Raw genomic sequence first — 15,119 nt, 5'->3', positions numbered from 1 at the left:
CGGTTGTCGTAATAAGAGCTGCAGTTGTCGTAGTAGGAGCTGCAGTTGTCGTAGTAGGAGCTGCAGTTGTCGTAGTAGGAGCTGCAGTTGTCGTAGTAGGAGCTGCGGTTGTCGTAATAAGAGCTGCGGTTGTCGTAGTAGGAGCTGCGGTTGTCGTAGTAGGAGCTGCGGTTGTCGTAGTAGGAGCTGCGGTTGTCGTAGTAGGAGCTGCGGTTGTCGTAGTAGGAGCTGCGGTTGTCGTAGTAGGAGCTGCGGTTGTCGTAGTAGGAGCTGCGGTTGTCGTAGTAGGAGCTGCGGTTGTCGTAGTAGGAGCTGCGGTTGTCGTAGTAGGAGCTGCGGTTGTCGTAGTAGGAGCTGCGGTTGTCGTAGTAGGAGCTGCGGTTGTCGTAGTAGGAGCTGCGGTTGTCGTAGTAGGAGCTGCGGTTGTCGTAGTAGGAGCTGCGGTTGTCGTAGTAGGAGCTGCGGTTGTCGTAGTAGGAGATGCAGTTGTCGTAGTAGGAGCTGCGGTTGTCGTAGTAGGAGCTGCGGTTGTCGTAGTAGGAGCTGCGGTTGTCGTAGTAGGAGCTGCGGTTGTCGTAGTAGGAGCTGCGGTTGTCGTAGTAGGAGCTACGGTTGTCGTAGTAGGAGCTGCGGTTGTCGTAGTAGGAGCTGCGGTTGTCGTAGTAGGAGCTGCGGTTGTCGTAGTAGGAGCTGCGGTTGTCGTAGTAGGAGCTGCGGTTGTCGTAGTAGGAGCTGCGGTTGTCATAGTAGGAGCTGCGGTTGTCATAGTAGGAGCTGCGGTTGTCGGAGTAGGAGCTGCGGTTGTTGTAGTAGCATCTTCGATTGTCGTAGTAAGAGCTGCAGTTGTCGTAGTAAGAGCTGCAGTTGTCGTAGTAAGAGCTGCAGTTGTCGTAGTAGGATCTGCGGTTGTTGTAGTAGGATCTGCGGTTGTTGTAGTAGGATCTGCGGTTGTAGGAGCTGCCGTTGTCGTAGTAGGAGCCGCTGATGTCGGGGTAGGAGATGCCGATGTCGTAGTAGGAGCCAAAGATGTCGTAGTAAGAGCTACGGTTGACGTAGTAGGAGCTGTGGTTGTCGTAATAGTATCTGCAGTTGTCGTAGTAGGAGCTGCCGTTGTCGTAGTAGGAGCCGCCGATGTCGTAGTAGGAGATGCCGATGTCGTAGTAGGAGCCAAAGATGTCGTAGTAGGAGCTACGGTTGACGTAGTAGGAGCTGTGGTTGTAATAGTATCTGCAGTTGTCGTAGTAGGAGCTGCCGTTGTCGTAGTAGGAGCCGCTGATGTCGTAGTAGGAGATGCCGATGTCGTAGTAGGAGATGCCGATGTCGTAGTAAGTGCTACGGTTGACGTAGTAGGAGCTGTGGTTGTCGTAATAGTATCTGCAGTTGTCGTAGTAGGAGATGCCGTTGTCGTAGTAGGAGCCAAAGATGTCGTAGTAGGAGCTACGGTTGACGTAGTAGGAGCTATGGTTGTCGTAGTAGGAGCTGCGATTGTCGTAGTAGGAGCTATGGTTGTCGTTGTAGGAGCTGCGATTGTCGTAGTAGGAGCTGCGATTGTAGGAGCCGCAGTTGTCGTAGTAGGAGCCGTGGATGTCGTAGTAGGAGCCGTGGTTGTCGTAGTAGGAGCTGCGGTTGTAATAGCTGCAGTTGTCGTAGGAGGAGCTGTGATTGTCGTAGTAGGAGCTGTGATTGTCGTAGTAGGAGATGCCGATGTCATAGTAGGAGCCAAAGATGTCGTAGTAGGAGCTACGGTTGACGTAGTAGGAGCTGTGGTTGTCGTAATGGTATCTGCAGTTGTCATAGTAGGAGCTGCCGTTGTCATAGTGGGAGCCGCCGGTGTCGCAGTATGAGATGCCGATGTCGTAGTAGGAGCCAAAGATGTCGTAGTAGGAGCTACGGTTGACGTAGTAGGAGCCGTGGATGTCGTAGTAGGAGCCGTGGTTGTCGTAGTAGGAGCTGCGGTTGTGGAATCTGCGATTGTCGTAGTAGGATCTGCGGTCGTAGTAGAAGCTGCCGTTGTCGTAGTAGGAGCTGCCGTTGTCGTAGTAGGAGATGCCGATGTCGTAGTAGGAGCCAAAGATGTCGTAGTAGGAGCTACGGTTGACGTAGTAGGAGCTATGGTTGTCGTAGTAGGAGCCGTGGTTGTCGTAGTAGGAGCTGCGGTTGTGGAATCTGCGATTGTCGTAGTAGGATCTGCGGTCGTAGTAGAAGCTGCCGTTGTCGTAGTAGGAGCTGCCGTTGTCGTAGTAGGAGATGCCGATGTCGTAGTAGGAGCCAAAGATGTCGTAGTAGGAACTACGGTTGACGTAGTAGGAGCTATGGTTGTCGTAGTAGGAGCTGCCGTTGTCGTAGTAGGAGATGCCGATGTCGTAGTAGGAGCCAAAGATGTCGTAGTAGGTGCTACGGTTGACGTAGTAGGAGCAGTGGTTGTCGTAATAGTATCTGTAGTTGTCGTAGTAGGAGCTGCCGTTGTCATAGTGGGAGCCGCCGATGTCGTAGTAGGAGATGCCGATGTCATAGTAGGAGCCAAAGATGTTGTAGTAGGAGCTACGGTTGACGTAGTAGGAGCTGTGGTTGTCGTAGTAGGAGCTGCGGTTGTCATAGTAGGATCTGCGGTTGTCGTAGTAGGAGCTCCGGTTGTCGTAGTAGGAGCTCCGGTTGTAGGAACTGCGGTTGTCGTAGTAGGATCTGCCGATGTTGTAGTAGGATCTGCGGCTGTCGTAGTAGGAGCTACGGTTGTCGTAGTAGGAGCTGCGGTTGTCGTAGTAGGATCAGCGGTTGTCGTAGTAGGAGCTGAGGTTGTCGTAGTTGGAGCTGCGGTTGTAGGAGCTGTGGTTGTCGTAATAGGAGCTGCGGTTGTCGTAGTAGGATCTGCGGTTGTCATAGTAGGATCTGTGGTTGTCGTAGTAGGAGCTTTGGTTGTCGTAGTCGGAGCTGCGGTTGTTGTAGGAGCCGCGGATGTCGTAGTAGAAGCCGCGGTTGGCGTAGTAGGAGCTGCGGTTGTAAGAGCTGCAGTTGTCGTAGTATAAGCTACCGTTGTCGTAGTAGAAGCTACCATTGTCGTAGTAGGAGATGCCAATGTCGTCGTAGGAGATGCCGATGTCGTAGTAAGAGCCACATTTGTCGTAGTTGGAGCTACTGTTGTTGTAGTAGGAGCTACAGTTGTCGTAGTAGGAGCTACGGTTGTCGTAAAAGGATCTGAGGTTATCGTAAAAGGATCTGAGGTTATCGTAGTAGGATCTGCGGTTGTCGTAGTAGGAGCTGCGTTTGTCGTAGTAGGAGCCGCAGTTGTCGTAGTAGGAACCGCAGATGTAGTAGTAGGAACCGCAGATGTAGTAGTAGGAGCTGCCGTTGTCGTAGTAGGAGCTACTGTTGTCATAATAGGAGCTGGGATTGTCGTAGTAGGAGCTGCGGTTGTCGTAGTAGGAGCTGCGGTTGTCGAAGTAGGAGCTGAGGTTGTCGAAGTAGGAGCTGCGGTTGTAGTAGACACAGTTGTCGTTGTAGGAGCTGCCGTTGTTGTAGTAGGTGCTGTCGATGTCGTAGTAGGAGCTGCCGATGTCGTCGTAGGTGCCACAGATGTCGTAGTAGGATCCGCAGATGTCGTAGTAGGAGCCGTGGTTGTCGTAGTAGGAGCTGTGGTTGTAGGAGCTGCGGGTGTCGTAGTGGGAGCTGCGGTTGTAGAAGCTGCGGTTGTAGAAGCTGCGGTTGTCGGAATAGGAGCTGCGGTTGTAGGAACTGCGGTTGTCGTGGTAGGAGCTGCGGTTGTTGTAGTAAGAGCTGTGTTTCTCGTAGTAGGAGCTGCGCTTGACGTCGTAGCAGCCTCGGTTGTCGTGGTAGGAGCTGCGGTCGTCGTGGTAGCAGCCTCGGTTGTCGTGGTTGCAGCCGCGGTTGTCATAGTAGTAGCCTCGGTTGTTGTTGTCATAGTAGGATCTAAGGTTGTGCTTGTTGCAGAGCAAAGGCTGCATATTTCTGGAAAAAAATACTAAATATTACAATTATTATTAAATATGACAATACCTTAATCCTAGGCATCAGAAATTGGCATTTCCAAAACGTCAGCCCATGTTTTTCCCTCAAGGTCCCTCAAGGCCTGAAGATGGACCAGCCCATCTGGCATTTGCCTGAAATTACATATATCCATTCCTTTTGTGACTCGTTTCAAGAAGCTGGGCTTATGTCGCATGTCACTACTTCACAGGAGAGGCATTTAAATGTTGTTGTTTTTTTAATTATCAATTTTTGTGGGGGAGAAATGCCTTCTGGAACGTGCAATAATTATTAATGTATATGGTATCTCTAAATAAGAATAAAAAATGTCAATTACCAGCTTAGTAAAATACAGGCACATTCCCACTAGCAATAATTGGCTGAGGTAATGGATGGGCTGGACATGCTGACAGATGAGTTTGGGTTGGTCTGCCATGTAGCATGCTTCTATCTATAACATGACCTGCTCAGTATGTGTGTATAATACTTTATCTGGCTATTTTAAAAAAAAGATATCATGAAGAACTGAAAATGCTTTGCTGGACTACTTTCTGGAGGATGACCATGCCATGCTGAATCTCTCTGATTCTGAAAATGAGTCAGACAATGAGGAAATTCCTGACTTAGGTCAAAACATTTTCATTGAACCAGACATTGTCTTCTGATGACAGTGGTGGGCAAGAAACTGTGTCGTTGTCACGGAAGAAGTTGAGCGAATTTTTTGAAATCAGTGGAAGCAGAGAGATATTTGCCAAATGCTGAGAGTCCAAATGGGAACAAATAAGGCTGTTGTATAAAACATGTCTTCTGATTACATTTTCTAACTATGGGCAACCATGACATAGAGGAAGAAGCATTGTTCATCCATGTATACGGCTAATAGTCTAATTACATTATCAGATTGTATAAGTTTCTAATTTGGTCAGAAAGTCATTTTTCATTGCAAGTTAAAGTGTCCTGTTAGCTATCTTTCTGGCGTAGTTTACTGCACTGTGAATCCTTAAAGAGATGGGTGGGGCTAAGGCTTGAGAGTGTGTGAATGATGCTGGGTGTAGACAAAGAAGAGCTCTCCAGTAGGTGTACTACATTTTCTTAAAGGTGGGGTTACAAGTTTATCAACATTCAAAGCAGGAATGTTTTCCCATTGCTCATCAACTGTGCAGTGTATGATACAACGTTGTATAGCTCTGAGTCTCTACTTTTATCCAATGTAAAAATAAAAAAAAAAAAATTTGCTGCATAGGACCGAATTCAGGTGGTGAGTCAGATTACTGCTTAAGCTTCACATTTAATATATTTTTTTACAACAATAACTAAACAGGAGATAGATACTAACCTGAAAACATTATGAGTAACACCCAAAGTTCCATGGTTGTATTGGTATTCCCTAATACATGGGATAAAAATATGAATCAAATTCTAAATCAATTAAACAATTATTCATTTAAAATATACATTTAAATACTAATCAATAATATAACTTGAGTCATGTTAAGTCTCTACACAAAAGTTAGCCTAAACTGTAAATGGTTTTTCTGAGAGTGATTTTTCTATCAATATAGTAGGCCTACAGTACCTGTAAGTGACGATTGTTCACTATTCCGTACATTTACATTCTGTAAATGTGCAAGTGCATTTACTTTCAATGTATAATATTTTATAGAATAATAGAAAATGTCTTACCAAAATGGTTGCTGCTTGTCTTAAGTGTTCAGGCTTCTGTGAGCTCCTCAAATGATATGCATGCATGTCTCTTTTGATTTTATCTGTGTCAGCTGGCATCCCAAATGGCACCCTATTCCCTATATAGTGCACTACTTTGACTAGGGCCCATACGGAATATGGGCGGCAGGTAGCCTAGTGCTTAGAGTGTTGGTGTCACGCCCTGGGGCCTGTTGCACAAAAGTAGAATTAAGACATCCGGGATAAATGACTCAGCTGAGCTCAATGAAGCCAAAACATGTGCGTCCAGGCTTAATTGGCTGCACAAAGACCAAGCCAGGATGAGCAGACACGGATTCATTAAGCCAGGTGAAACCAATCCTGGATAGGTGCGCGCTCACGGCTCACTCAAATAGACCCCGCCACAGATCACAGATTAACTGATTTACCATGGCAACTAGAGCCGCGTACTTTTCCCCGTCGGAAGCACAAATCCTCATGGAGGCATACGAGGAGGTAAAATATATAATTAAGAAGAAAGGCAACACCGCCACAGTGATAAAGCAAAGAGAAAAAGCGTGGCAAAGTATTGCAGACCGCCTGAATGCGTAAGTAGTGCACAATTACACACTCACCGCTCCGCTGAAACATCACAATTACAATTCAAATATTTAATTCACATCTCCAAAAATGCAGTTGTACTGTAATTATGAAACGGTTAAATTTTTAATTGAAATGCACTGCAGATATGAGTGAAATTGTGTAAAGTAACTCCATCACACTGTATAAAGCTATGATACATTTTTTGATATTTTTACTGAAAACAAGACAAAAATACCAAGTATTTTTTTGCAGTGTGACTCCATTAAGTGTGTGTGTGTGTGTGTGTGTGTGTGTGTGTGTGTGTGTGTGTGTGTGTGTGTGTGTGTGTGTGTGTGTGTGTGTGTGTAGATTAAACATGAACGGGCCAAAACGGACATGGCAGCAGGTCAAAATCAAATACAAGAACATTCTGCAGAATGGTATGGTCCCTGACTAATATTTAACAAAGCACAAGCATATATTGTACCCAGAAGGTGCCTGCTCACACATTGTCTGTACTGTTTTAGCAGTGAAAAAGAATACCCACAGACAAGGCACGGGTGGTGGGTCACCAAAGGCTGACCTTACCCCAGCAGAGGACATGGCCTTGGAGCTAAATAAAGGCAGGCCCGTCTTAGAGGGGATCCCTGGGGGAAAGAGACGAGCATAGGTTCCTCCCAAGATGCCACCCGCTTCATTCAAGGTATGTCCTTCCATCTCTACATGGGATACAACCACATTCATATTGAATCAATTTGGACTGTCTGACTTTGGTTTACCTATTGCCTTGCAGTGTCTGGCAGCACTGTGTTCCTGTTAGAGCCACCAGCACAAGCACCAGACGATGCTGATCCAGTGAGTACTCCATCAAAGGCATACTGTAGGCCTGGCATGTCTTGTCTACTAGCTTCAATATGAATCCGATTAAATGTGATAGGGTGAAGGCCCCAGTGCAGCAGCAACAGCACATGATGGAGACGATGATGAGGAGGAGACCATCTCTCTGGATTCCAGAAGGCATGAGGTATCATGTTAAGACTGTGAAAGTACTATTTACTCTACAATGGTGAGGAGTCCTCATCAAAATCAAAAAATCTAATTTATTTTACAGGACCCAGATGCTATACAGTGGGAAAACCAGCCTGGCAACATAGTGCGTATTAATAAAAGGACACCACATCCTGCCAAATTCCAGCTGCGCTAATTGTATTGTGTTCACAGAGCTCACAAGCTATCAGAAAGTTGTATGGCAACCACCTCCGGCGCCAAATAGAACTGGCAGACATAGACATTCAGTACAAGAAGAAAAAGATGGAAAATCTTGCACTGGAGTCCGAAATAAAAAAGAGGACAATTAGGAAACTGGACCTTGAAATAAAAAAAACTTGAGAGGGAGGTGAGATATGCCTTCAATGTACACTGTATGCTAACTGTAACACAAATGTATTAATCATTATTTTTATTTCCTCCCCCAGCTCCAAGAAGATGACACAGCTCAAAATAAAAATTAGGTATATTCTCGTAAAGTCAAGTGAGCCATGACATATGAGCTCTTATAGTGAGCACACAGGACGGTGGCATCTTTCTAAGTTTTTTTTATTTTCCCAGCAATCAGTACAACCAAGTCATCGTTATAAGGCATCGCCCTCTTTTGCCCACCCCCCCAGCACCAGGTGTGGCCACTAGCCTATATGAAGGCCCAAAATTGTGTGTTCCTTTCTGCTCTGACAATGGCATGCCCATTCGTGCGAGATGTGGTGGATGAAGAAGCACTTGTGCTGAGGAGAGCCTTCAGGCGAGAAAGGGTCTTCAGGGACCGGTTGGACCCACTGGCCTTCCCTGATGACCATCTATATGAAAGATACAGGTTTTCTGCAGACTACTGGGTCCCAGGATTAAGCACCGCACTGCACGGAGCCATGCACTGAGTGTGGAGCAAATGGTTTGTGTGGCCTTGCGCTTTTTTGCTAGTGGAGCCTTCCTGTACTCAGTGGGGGATGCAGAAGAGCTGAACAAGGCCACAATTTGGCGCACAATAAGGAGTGTGTGTCTGGCTATCAAAGCATTAGCAGATGTCTTCATCTCCTTCCCTGGCCACAGAAGACTCTGTGACATCAAAGAGGAGTTCTATAGGATTGCAGGTAAGAGGATCTACAAATTACAGGACAACTGTTAACACATAGTAGGATACTCATTACTTTGTGTGACAGGTTTCCCCAATGTCATTGGTGCAGTGGACTGCACACACATAAGGATAAAAGCCCCCTCAGGTGCCCATGAGGCCGATTTTGTGAATAGGAAATCCTTTCACAGCATTAATGTTCAGGTGAACATAACTTTTTGATATTGTCCATTGACGAACACTCTGCATTGCCAGTGATGTGCATTGATTGGTGTAATATTCCTCATCTTATGATTTCAGATGGTCTGCAATGCTGACTGTGTGATCAGCAATGTTGTGGCAAAATGGCCTGGCTCAGTCCATGACTCCAGAATCTTTCGGGCCTCTGAAATCTATCAGTGCCTATCACAAGGTAAGCCACACAACCCCTATTTATAACCATCATGGCTGTGTCAAGAATATCACTGTGTTTATGAGGTAGTAATGATGAGATTTTGTGTTGACAGGTGAATTCTCTGGTGTGTTGCTGGGAGACAGGGGTATGGCTGCCAGCCTTTTCTCCTGACACCTTTCACAGACCCCCAGGAAGCACAGCAGGCCTACAACCATGCCCATGCCAGGACCAGGGCCAGAGTTGAAATGACCTTTGGCCTCCTGAAGGCACGCTTTCACTGCCTTCACAAATTAAGGGTCAGCCCTGTTAGGGCATGTGATATTACTGTGGCTTGTGCTGTCCTCCACAATGTGGCCTGCCTGAGGAAGGAGAGGGCCCCCAGAGTGCCACCAGCCATGGACTGGGACAATCCGGCAATCTTCCCTGATGACGACAGTGGTCGGCTGCTGAGGGACCAATATGTGTTGAATTATTTTAGTTAGTATGTGTGCTTTCAATTTTGGTTAAATATGTCCTGCGGTGGCAGAGGAATTTGGGTTTTTTGGGTTCGTTTTTTGACGAATTTGGCCTCTTATGATGTTTGTGCGGTATACTGTGTGTAATACAAGGCTGCAGGGAGGCTACTGCATCCATTCATTTGTCTGTTCAGTTGATGTGTATGGATTTGTCCTGCATTTATTTTAGTGTGCAGACATGCAGGGTGTGTATGTATCATTTTGTATAATATGCTTGGATTCTGTGCTTTCCATCTTGTAGAGTCACTGTGACTTCAGTTTCGAAAGGAGCTGATGGTTTACCTGCTTTGTTTTGTCCTTATTCAATAAAGGAACATAATGTTACACATTGTGTTTTTATATTCATATGGAATGTGTATTTGTTTATATGACAGAGTACTAGGGCCACACTGAAGAAAAAGGATAAAGTCATACATTTATGAGGCTGGTTCTTTCTGCAGAAAAGCTACATATTGTTTTTACAGTTTTGATACTTATGACAATGTGATACTTAATATTCTGGCACATCAGCATGTCTTTGTTTATGAAACCATACTGAAGTACAATTTCACGAAATGCCCCACATCTGTCATTTTAACAACTGTCCTCCTTTAAAACAACTGGTTACAATATTATGACTTGTGTTTTTTTCCCTCTGTGGCCCTAATATTCTATCAATTTATATATAGCCTTATAGTCTATGGGAAACTGTAAATTATCTAATGATAGCAACATCATCTAAAAATCATTTTTTTATCCAAAATCATTGAAATTAATGATCACAAACGTTTAAATAATAACAGTGGGTCTAGTTATATGTGATAACAATGTATAGTGAGCAGTGAAATAACTATTGGTTTCCATTTGTGGTGACTGCTGACTGACATTAGGGATGAGATTAAATAGATCCTGGAATTTAGCCTGGTCTGGAGCAGGCTAGCTCCACAGAATAAATCTCCATGGTAATTTATACCATAACATATCCTCCTGCCCCCTATCCATCTTTAGTGCAACCGGATTACGGATCAATTGAGCCAGGATCACCAAGATATCCTGGCTTAATCCCTTATCCTAGTTTTGTGCAACAGGCCCCTGGAATTTAGCCTGGTCTGGAGCAGGCTAGCTCCACAGAATAAATCTCCATGGTAATTTATACCATAACATATCCTCCTGCCCCCTATCCATCTTTAGTGCAACCGGATTACGGATCAATTGAGCCAGGATCACCAACATATCCTGGCTTAATCCCTTATCCTAGTTTTGTGCAACAGGCCCCTGGTCTTAGTATTTTGTGTTTTCTTTATTTATTTGGTCAGGCCAGGGTGTGACATGGGTTTTGGTATGTGGTGTGTTTTGTCTTGGGGTTTTTCATAGGTATTGGGATTGTGGCTTAGTGGGGTTTTCTAGCATAGTCTATGGCTGTCTGAAGTGGTTCTCAATCAGAGGCAGGTGTTTATCGTTGTCTCTGATTGGGAACCATATTTAGGCAGTCATATTCTTTGAGTGTTTCGTGGGTGATTGTTCCTTGGCCCTGTGTTAGTTTGCACCAGTTTAGGCTGTTTTGGTTGTCACGGTTTGTGTAGTTGTTTTATTAAACATGAATCTAAATAGCCACTCCGCATTTCGGTCCGACTCTCCTTCACGTGAAGAAAGCCGTTACAGTTGGACTAGTAATCGGAAGGTTGCAAGATTGAATCCCCGAGCTGACATGGTAAAAATCTGTTCTGCCCCTGAACAAGGCAGTTAATCCACTGTTCCTAGGCCGTCATGGAAAATAAGAATTTGTTCTTAACTGACTTACGTAGTTAAATAAAGAGAAAATAATAGTGTTCCATTTGGGATGTACATTCAGTCTCTGGCAGTTACAGTAATTACAGTTGAACAAGGAAGAATAAACTACATTCCAACACTTATGTCAGTAAGCAACTTCTGGTAACACTTGTTAGATAATTCTTTGGTACAGTGGTTTAAAAAGTTGTAGCATATTGCAGCACCGTTTGCATGGGGCTGGAGAATTCCATGGCACATTATTTAAGTGTTAGCCATTAATGCTAGCTAGCTAGTTTGACCACCAGAGGACATCTTTGAGAAGCATTTGATAGCTTTCAATAGTGGCTGTTCTAGAGAATTTAAAACCTTTTTGTAAGAACATGGTAAATGTTGTTTAATTTGATATGGTGTTTCTAGTCCAAGAAAAACTCTGGGTTTATGTTAGGGTGGAATGGAAAATATGGCACTGTACAACGTGATGGTCGGGAGTAGGCTACAGTACTGGGATATTTAGCTAAAGAATCCCTGTTGTCCGCCAGTTGTGTAATGCAGAAATTTGACCTTTTCTGCTGCTTTTGAAACACAGTTGGATCCCTCTTTGGGGCACTAACTTGAGTAAATAAAACACTTAACAAATCACAATACAGTAACTATTGGTCACTTATGTATTATTATTCTAATATGTATTAATTATAGACTTGTGTCAGTTATTAATGATAAACATTTAAACTGCACTCTTCCTCCCCATCTCTATTTTTCAGCTCCAGATGACAAAACCTGCACGCAGTCCAAGGATTGCAGGTCTGCCGACTTCCTTCTGGTCACACATTGTAGTCGGAGAAATATCCAATAAACCAAAGACATTGCTTTAAGTGTGAATGTACTTTATTGCAGATATTTTCCTCAAATAAAAGAAAAGTTATTACAACTGATTTACATTGTGGATGATGTGTGCGTGCATGTTTCATTTTATTTTTCCTTGTCAGCCACCCATCTCTGCTTTGTCAGTCTTGATAGGCCCAGTGTATGCACTTCTGGGTGAGGCGGTCAGGCAGTGGTGGAGTGCATGGCAGATCTGAAAAAGAGCTGCACTAAGTGACAGTAAATATACTCATCAACAGGTCTGTGTGTACATCTGTTGGTGTGAGTGAGCATATGTAATATAATTCTGACTTACCTGTATCCATCTGGGAATCCTTGAAAATTCCTTACTTCACGGCCAGTGTAGTAGGAACTGGTGCAGCCGGTAGATTAAATACCAGAGCAGGGGAATGCCGTGACTGCAGCTGAACTGCTGGGGGTGGCAGATCTAAAAGAGGCACCATTTTCTGAACTGACAATAATACAACTAAAAAGACAATGAGTGTAAGGCCTGGATTCAAACAGATCAAGTGCGGTGATAGCTGACACCCACATAGCTGATGTTTTGGTGGTGTCTGAGGGAAGGTCGACAGATTATGATTTTTCAATGCCGATACCAATTATTGGAGAACCAAAAAAAGCTGATACTGACTAATATATATTTGTAATAATGACAATTACAACAATACTGAATGAACCCTTTTTTAATATAATACATAATCAACTTACTCTCAAATAAATAATGAAACAAAGTGTTGGAGAAGAAAGTAAAAGTGCAATATGTGCCATGTAAAAAAGATAACATTTAAGTTCCTTGCTCAGAACATGAGAACATATGAAAGCTGGTGGTTCCTTTTAACATAAGTCTTCAATAGTCCCAGTTAAGAAGATTTAGGTTGTAGTTAGTATAGGACTAATTCTCTCAATAGCATTTGTATATCTATATACCTTTGACTATTGGATGTTCTTATAGGTACTTTAGTATTGCCAGCCTAATCTTGGGAGTTGATAGGCTTGAAGTCATAAACAGTGCTGTGCTTCAAGCATTGCGAAGAGCTGCTGGCAAATGCAGGAAGGTGCTGTTTGAATGAATGCTTACGAGCCTGCTGTTGCCTACCACAGCTCAGTCCGATTGCTCTATCAAATATCAAATCATAGAATTAATTATAATATAATAAACACACAGAAATACGAGCATTAGGTCATTAATATGGTCAAATTTGGAAACTATCATTTCAAAAACAAAACGTTTATTCTTTCAGTGAAATACAGAACCGTTCTGTATTTTAACGAATGGGTAGCATCCATATGTCTAAATATTGCTGTTACATTGCATTGGATTGACAAGTAGACTAAATCATGTGAAGTTACAAACCTCTATGGCTTAGTCTACACTCAAGTTAAAAAAAGGATGCAGGACATGAGCTCTAGGACCATGCCTCAGGACTACCTGGCCTGACGACTTCTAGGTGTCCCTGTCTCCAGTCCACCTAGTCGTGCTGCTGATCCAGGCTCTGCTGTTTGTGTCTGCAGCTATGGAACCCTAACCTGCTCAAGGCTCACCAGAGGTACTACCTTGTCCCAGACCCGCTGTTTGATCCTGTCTCTACCGGACCTACTGTCTCAACCTCTAAACACTCAGCTATGAAGAGCCAACTGGCATTTACTCCTGAGGTGCTGAACTATTGCACCCTCTTTATTTGACACCTTTGCTGTTGTTCTGGGATTGATTTGCACTTTTCACACCACAGCACGTTCATTTATAAGGGACAGAACGCGTCTCCTTTCTGAGCAGTATGAAGGCTGCGTGCGCCCATGCTGTTTATACTTGCGTACTATTGTTAGTACAGATGAATGTGGTACCTTCAGGCGTTTGGAAATTGCTCCCTAGGATAAACCAGACTTGTGGAGGTCTATAATTTTTTTCTGAGGTCTTGGCTGATTTCTTTTGATTTTCCCATCACGTCAAGCAATGAGGCACTGAGTTTGAAGGTAGGCCTTGAAATACATCCACAGGTACACCTTCAATTGACTCAAATGATGTCAATTAGCCAATCAGAAGCTTCTAAAGCCATATCATAATCTTCTGGAATTTCCCAAGCTGTTTATAGGCACAGTCAACTTAGTGTATGTAAACTTGACGTATTGGAATTGTGATGCAGTGAATTATAAATGAAATAATCTGTCTGTAAACAATTGTTGGAAAAATTACTTGTGTAATGCACAAAGTAGATGTCCTAACCGACTTGCCAAAACCATGGTTTGTGAACAAGAAATTTGTGGAGAGACTGAAAAAGAAGTTTTAATGACTTCAACCTAAGTGTATGTAAACTTCCGACTTCAACTGTATTCAGACCTCTTTACTTTTTCCACATTTTATTACGTTACAGCCTTATTCTAAAACTTTTTTTAAAAATTCCCTCATCAATCTACACACAATACCCCATGATGACAAAGCAAAAACAGGTTTTTAGAATTTTTTGCCATTTTATTTAAAAAAAAAATATTTATGTAAGTATTCAGACCCTTAACTCAGTACTTTGTTGAAGCACCTTAGGCAGCGATTACAGCCTCAAGTCTTCTTGGGTATGATGCTACAAGCTTGGCTCACCTGTACTGCGGAGTTTCTCCCATTCTTCTCTGCAGATGCTCTCAAGTTCTATCATGTTGGATGAGGAGCCTCGCTGCACAGCTATTTTCAGGTCTCTTTAGATATGTTTGTTCGGGTTCAAGTTGGGGCTCTGGCTGGGCCACACAAGGACATTCAGAGACTCATCCCGAAGCCACTCCTGTGTTGTCTTGGCTGTGTGCTTAGGGCCATTGTTCTGTTGAAAGTGTAACCTTCGCCCCAGTCTATGGTCCTGAGCGCTCTGTAGCAGGTTTTCATCAAGGATCTCTCTGTACTTTGCTCCGTTCATCTTTCCCTCGATCCTGACTAGTCTCCCAGTAACTGCCGCTGAAAAACATTCCCAATCTTGGTTTCATCAGACCAGAGAATCTTGTTTCTCATGGTCTGAGAGTCCTTTAGGTGCTTTTTGGCAAACTCCAAGCAGGCTGTCATGTGCCTTTTACTGAGGAGTGGCGTCTGTCTGGCCACTCTACCATAAAGGCCTGATTGGTGGAGTGCTGCAGAGATGGTTGTCCTTCTGGAAGGTTCTCCCATCCCCACAGAGGCTCTGGATCTATGTCAGAGTGACCATCGGGTTCTTGGTTACCTCCCTGACCAAGGCCCTTCTCCCCTAATTGCTCAGTT

At 44.0% G+C, this 15,119-nt stretch overlaps 1 protein-coding gene and 1 long non-coding RNA gene across 5 annotated transcripts; one reads left to right on the top strand and one right to left on the bottom strand.

Annotated features, from left to right (window-relative positions):
- Positions 1–2,681: 2,681 nt before the first annotated feature.
- Positions 2,682–5,739, bottom strand: LOC135510366 (TBC1 domain family member 5 homolog A-like). The gene is made up of 3 exons (XM_064931229.1): positions 5,665–5,739; positions 5,318–5,368; positions 2,682–3,963 (listed from the first exon to the last, which is right to left on the bottom strand). Exon 3 carries the CDS (start codon positions 3,957–3,959, stop codon positions 2,766–2,768), a length of 1,194 nt encoding a protein of 397 aa, XP_064787301.1. The 5' UTR covers positions 3,960–3,963; positions 5,318–5,368; positions 5,665–5,739; the 3' UTR covers positions 2,682–2,765.
- A 1,424-nt stretch (positions 5,740–7,163) lies between these two features.
- Positions 7,164–8,735, top strand: LOC135510367 (uncharacterized). Of its 4 annotated transcripts, none has more exons than XR_010451109.1 (5): positions 7,182–7,249; positions 7,337–7,378; positions 7,447–7,621; positions 7,701–8,366; positions 8,648–8,735. It is a non-coding gene; the product is annotated as an uncharacterized LOC135510367 (long non-coding RNA). The 4 variants fall into 4 exon arrangements; XR_010451111.1 differs by having other exon boundaries at positions 7,337–7,621; positions 7,701–7,736; positions 7,834–8,366; XR_010451110.1 differs by lacking the exon at positions 7,337–7,378 and having other exon boundaries at positions 7,164–7,249.
- The last annotated feature ends 6,384 nt before the right edge of the window (positions 8,736–15,119 follow it).

This window comes from Oncorhynchus masou, chromosome 23, assembly GCF_036934945.1.
Source record: "Oncorhynchus masou masou isolate Uvic2021 chromosome 23, UVic_Omas_1.1, whole genome shotgun sequence".
Taxonomy (NCBI): Eukaryota; Metazoa; Chordata; class Actinopteri; order Salmoniformes; family Salmonidae; genus Oncorhynchus; species Oncorhynchus masou.
The sequence above is the reverse complement of the archived record's forward strand: the minus strand, read 5'-3'. Positions and strand labels throughout refer to the sequence as shown.